Below are 4,897 nucleotides of genomic sequence, written 5' to 3'. Positions count from 1 at the left end.
GACTTATTTGGTGTGCATTAAAAAGTTTTGCGAACTACAGAAAAGCTATAAATGACGTGTACACAATAGAAGAAAAACTTCATCAAGGCGAGGTTAAAAACAATAAATAGGTTTTTTTGTTTTATATTCAAATAGCCATAGCATTTGCAATATGTATTATAATTGTTTATACTCGAGGGGACGATACCTGAAAGATTGTTTATGACCGAGCGTGACAGCTCAGTCTCATCGAATACAACAAAATAAAGCATCAGAGTGCCTAAATAAAGCTTACTCTTTTATAAATATCGATGCCAAAGGTAAAGAAAATTCCGATTTATTTAATATTTTAGAAATAAAGTGACCAAATCACAGGACGGCCCACATAAGGGGCACTATTTGCCGATAGAAAGTCAACAGAAGAAAAGTTTTATAGTCGTGTGCTAGTAATTTAAGAGCCACCCATAGAAATCAAACAACGTAATAATACAAGTGTATCGATAATTAGCTGCAGAAAAAGTTCTTGGCGGTGGCATTAAACACGAAAACATTCGTATCGCATGTTTCTCACTATCCAGAGCGTTGCAAGCGTAGAGTAATTCAATATGTACGTATTTATAGGCATCATCGGCAATTCATCTCGCAAACAATTTTTAAATTCTTCACGTTTTGTAATATCTAATATTTACCTATGTATTAAAACAGAAGTTGGGCGAAAATTTTTACTTCCATTAGAGACAAAATGTTTATCTTCTCTACCATAACAAAAACACAAAGCGATATATCGAGAGAAACACACAGTGATTGAACCCTACAGATCTTTTTATAAGATATTTACTATCGATATATGTGATCACATCCCTAGCCGCTGTCTAAAAGCTATTAGCAGTTGCCAGCGCTGCGCACCTGCGTCTGTCATTTCGTAGAGAGATTACTTACCTTCTAGGACGCTATTGTTAGAATATCAATAAGCGATAGTTGATACTCTTCGTAATTATGCTTCGATTAGTTTTTAACCTTATTATTTTTAACGGAGGAGGTTTTGAGGATTACCACTGGAGTAACTTTGACTTTGATATTAAAATGGAACGTCGCCTCAAACTTTTTCGTCCATTTATCGCATGTCACATTACATCCGTGCCTTATGGGGTATCGTATGCAAGGGCTTCATTGGCACAAGCATAAACAGATTTTTTTTTTATTTTTTGTTAGTAAACTTTTCCCTTTTTTATATTTTTAGGTACCTACCTATCTAATAATATTATCGAGTACCTTCTTGGATGCTTTGGTGATAACCAAAGAATATATAATAGTACAATTACGGAAGTCTCACTCCTCAAAATCAATTAAAGAAATAGGGATCTTGCGGTCATACAATAAGTTGTAATCAAATCACACAGCGCTACTAACCTACAATTTTATTCACCTAGAAGTTGCCTCTCTTTCTATCGCGTGACTCTTATCTCTTGTGACGACGTTAGGGTTGACTTCTTAACCTAAAACTGTACCTAGCAAGTATTTATTTTATTTTTTGGAAATAGCTCAGTTTTTAGTATATAGGAAATAAATAGGTAGCTATCATGAATAATTACTTTAAATAAGATTGTTTCAGCCTCCTGGACGCATAAAAATTTTAAATTTGGATCGCAATGTTTCCCCATTTTTAAAATATCATTCGGATTGGTAAAGTAGGTGACAACACAGCTCGTGCGTCCGTCACTGCTTGCTCGTGAGTCCCTACTAGATGGTCTACTGTGTAGAGGCCATCGTGCGTACTTACGATTTCGATGCCTACACGGGAAGTGAGACGTGAGATAGGCCTGCTATCACCTACAAATTTGTACGGAACCTCGGTAGGCAGGTCCCGACTCGCACTTGTCCGGTTTTTTCATTTGAGGGCATTGAACTTTTAAAAAAATAAAAGAAGCAAGTAAACCTCTATAATTTTAATTAAATCGTGACGAACATTTTGACCTAATTAGTACGTTAATTACAATATTGCTTGGCGAAACTCTCGGAAAATTATTTCAAAAAACTCTGGAATAAAAACTGGCAAGTTTCGGGACGAACTTCGAAACAGATTGCTTTCATCGTTACGGTTGTAATTGAAGAGAAGTAGCGTTTTTATTTGACATAATACCAATTGGCACCCCAATAGGAAAGTAAAGCTTAATATGGTTTATTTTTAATTTATTTTTTAGAGTTTTTGTCTCGCACATTCCGTGTATCCACCAGCTTCAAGTTTTCTTGAATTATTTATTTCGTATTGCATGTTTTCTTGCATGTTTATTCACATTTCACTGATAAATATTACCATTTTATAATTCAATATCAATAATTTGGAATTTAACGCAGTTCCGCCGCGACCACTATTCATGCAATTGGATCGAAATATCGGCCAGCCTAGCGAAACTCTCTAAGAAAAAAGGGATTCACTCGATTGTATGAAACGTGCAGTCAATGATAGATTGACAGATGACGGATATAATCTTGTAAGAAACGGAGATAGCCGAAATTCACTAGGTAACTGTTCGCTTTCAAACTTAGCCGGATTATACATCGTGGCCAATCGCGTTACTATAATTACTACTATTTCAAACTTGTGTCAAATGTACTAAACTAAATTTCAATTTTTACTTAGGTAGTCCCATCTCTAATTACGTACTATTTACATCCTCTTTGACCCTAATTTTTATTAAATAACAAATAATTGAAAATCGGATGAAATATTATTAGAGAGTTTCGCTAGGCTGTTAAGAGTGACAGATAGGTTAGACTTTACCGATCATTTTGAAATGATTACACAACATTGCACCAATTTTCTAGTAATATCCAGGATCTGCAATATGTAAAATCATAATATCATTAAGAAAATTCTCTGTAAAAAACGTTTATTTGGATGACAAACAGCCTTGGGTTCATTGCTGTTCAACTTCAGGTAACATAAAATAAGCTGTTTAATAAATATAAATAACGAAGTATAAAAATTTATTTTTAAAATTAATTAAGTCATTACGTTAATTTTATAATGTAAAGTGCTATTTAAGTGGCCTACTTACAGAATAAACATTAGAAATTACGCCCCCGGAACACGTATTTTCAAGATATTCAATGAGACTGAAGCGTCACGACTAATGCGGGATGTAGACCAAGAGCTATATAGGTTATAGGTTATCACGGGCTATTATCCGCAACTCGACGACTACAGCGCGCCTATTTTGCGTGGTGAGGAGGGCGGCTAATCCTGCCACCCTAGTTCCTCAAGGTAATGTATCAAACCTCTGATGTCACCCATGACCTCGGGGAGAGTCCTCGGTGACCCCAGGTGTTTGGCCCGGTATGAGGCCACACTCCTACACTCCAAAATGACGTGTGCGGCCGTTTCGTCCGCCTCCGTGCAGGCTCTGCACAGTGGGCTGTCGGTGACACCTATATTGAACAGATGCTTGTTAAAAGGGCCGTGACCCGTTAGTACATGAGTTATTTTTCGTAACCTAGGTCGTGGAAGTTTTACTAGCTTGCGAGAGAGCTTGGGGTCTATTTGAGGTAGAGCTTCTTTTGCTTGTCTACACCCACTTACATTCATCCAGTACTTATTATGTAATTCCTTGGTGTGTTGGCGTATTACCTTCGTAGGCCAGCTAGGCGGGAGAGGGATAGTTGGTTCTGGTCCTTTTGCTGTCATCGCTGAGCCTCTCCTGGCCAATTCATCAGCGGCATCATTCCCTCGTGAGTTACTGTGTCCCTTTATCCATTGAAGAGTTACTTGGTTGTTATTTTCGCATAACTCCCTCAGACATTGGTGACAGTTGTATATTAGCTTAGAGGTGATAGTGTGGCTTTGTAGGGCTTGTAGTACTGATTTGCTATCTGAAAGGATGCGGATGGAGTAGTCTTTTACCTTTCGAGTCAAAGTAGCAGTGACTGCTTCTATGATACCCATACATTCTGCTTGGAAGACAGTGTTATGAGCTCCTAGTGATGCAGCTATTCTTATATTTAGGTCATCCGAGAACACTCCGTATCCCGTGCCCGACCTTGTCTTTGAGCCATCTGTGAAAATCCTGAGGTTTTTTGTACTGAGGTCCTCTTTCAGTTCTTCATACAGCTGTATTTTGTATCTCTTATCGAATATGTATTCCTTTGGAGATCTATCACTTACTGCCAACAGCAGAGGCTCCTTTTCAATCACCTCATTTAGAACCTCTGGGTGTGGGGATTGAGTGGTTTTCCAAAGATTTAATGTCTTCAACCTTACTGCGGCGCAGGCCGCCTCTTGTTTTATATAGAGGTGTAGTGCCGGAAGATTCAGCATAGCTTCTACAGGCGCGGTAGGTGTAGTTCGCATACATCCTGTGATAGCCATACACGCTAGTCTTTGGAATCGTTGCAGTTTATTACAAGTAGTGATCAGCTTGGTGCGTGGCCACCATACAACTGCGCCGTAACATATCATAGGTCGTATCACAGCTGTGTAGAGCCATAGTACGATGTTCGGGGCAAGTCCCCATGTCTTTCCCAACATTCTACGGCATTGCCAGAAGGTTACGGTAGCTGTATTTATTTTTGTTTCCAAGTGGGCCGCCCAGTTTAACTTGCAGTCAAGTATAACTCCTAAGTATTTCACTTCGCTGTTTAGTTGGAGTTCGGTGTTAAACAGTTTTGGCAGTTTATAGTTACCCAGAACTCTTTTGTTTGTGAACATTACCAATTCCGTTTTATGTGGGTTGACTGATAGGTCGTTATCTATGCACCATCTTTCCACGATTTTCAATGCTGCATTTGTTACTTCACATATAGTACTGGCAAACTTTCCGCTTATTAATATAGTTAGGTCGTCTGCGTAGCCTACCGTAAAGTAGTGATTTTCGTTTAGAGTGGTAATTAGATCATTTACTACCAAGTTCCATAAAAGAGG

At 38.3% G+C, this 4,897-nt stretch overlaps 1 protein-coding gene across 1 annotated transcript; it reads right to left on the bottom strand.

Moving 5' to 3' along the window:
• Nucleotides 1-3,141: 3,141 nt before the first annotated feature.
• LOC126976369 (uncharacterized) lies at nucleotides 3,142-4,572 on the bottom strand. The gene is made up of 2 exons (XM_050824672.1): nucleotides 3,608-4,572; nucleotides 3,142-3,408 (listed from the first exon to the last, which is right to left on the bottom strand). The coding sequence occupies exons 1-2, from the start codon at nucleotides 4,502-4,504 to the stop codon at nucleotides 3,253-3,255; spliced, it is 1,053 nt and encodes a 350-aa protein (XP_050680629.1). The 5' UTR covers nucleotides 4,505-4,572; the 3' UTR covers nucleotides 3,142-3,252.
• Nucleotides 4,573-4,897: the final 325 nt, after the last annotated feature.

This window comes from Leptidea sinapis, chromosome 40 (genome assembly GCF_905404315.1).
Source record: "Leptidea sinapis chromosome 40, ilLepSina1.1, whole genome shotgun sequence".
NCBI classification, from domain to species: Eukaryota; Metazoa; Arthropoda; class Insecta; order Lepidoptera; family Pieridae; genus Leptidea; species Leptidea sinapis.
This window is presented reverse-complemented; position numbering and strand designations above follow the sequence as displayed.

Coding starts and splice junctions, on each gene's coding strand:
- LOC126976369 (XM_050824672.1), bottom strand. CDS start 4,504: ATGTTGGGAAAGACATGGGGACTTGCCCCGAACATCGTACTATGGCTC. Junction 3,409..3,607: donor CGCCTAGCTGGCCTACGAAG/GTAATACGCCAA, acceptor TGTTCAATATAG/GTGTCACCGACAGCCCACTG.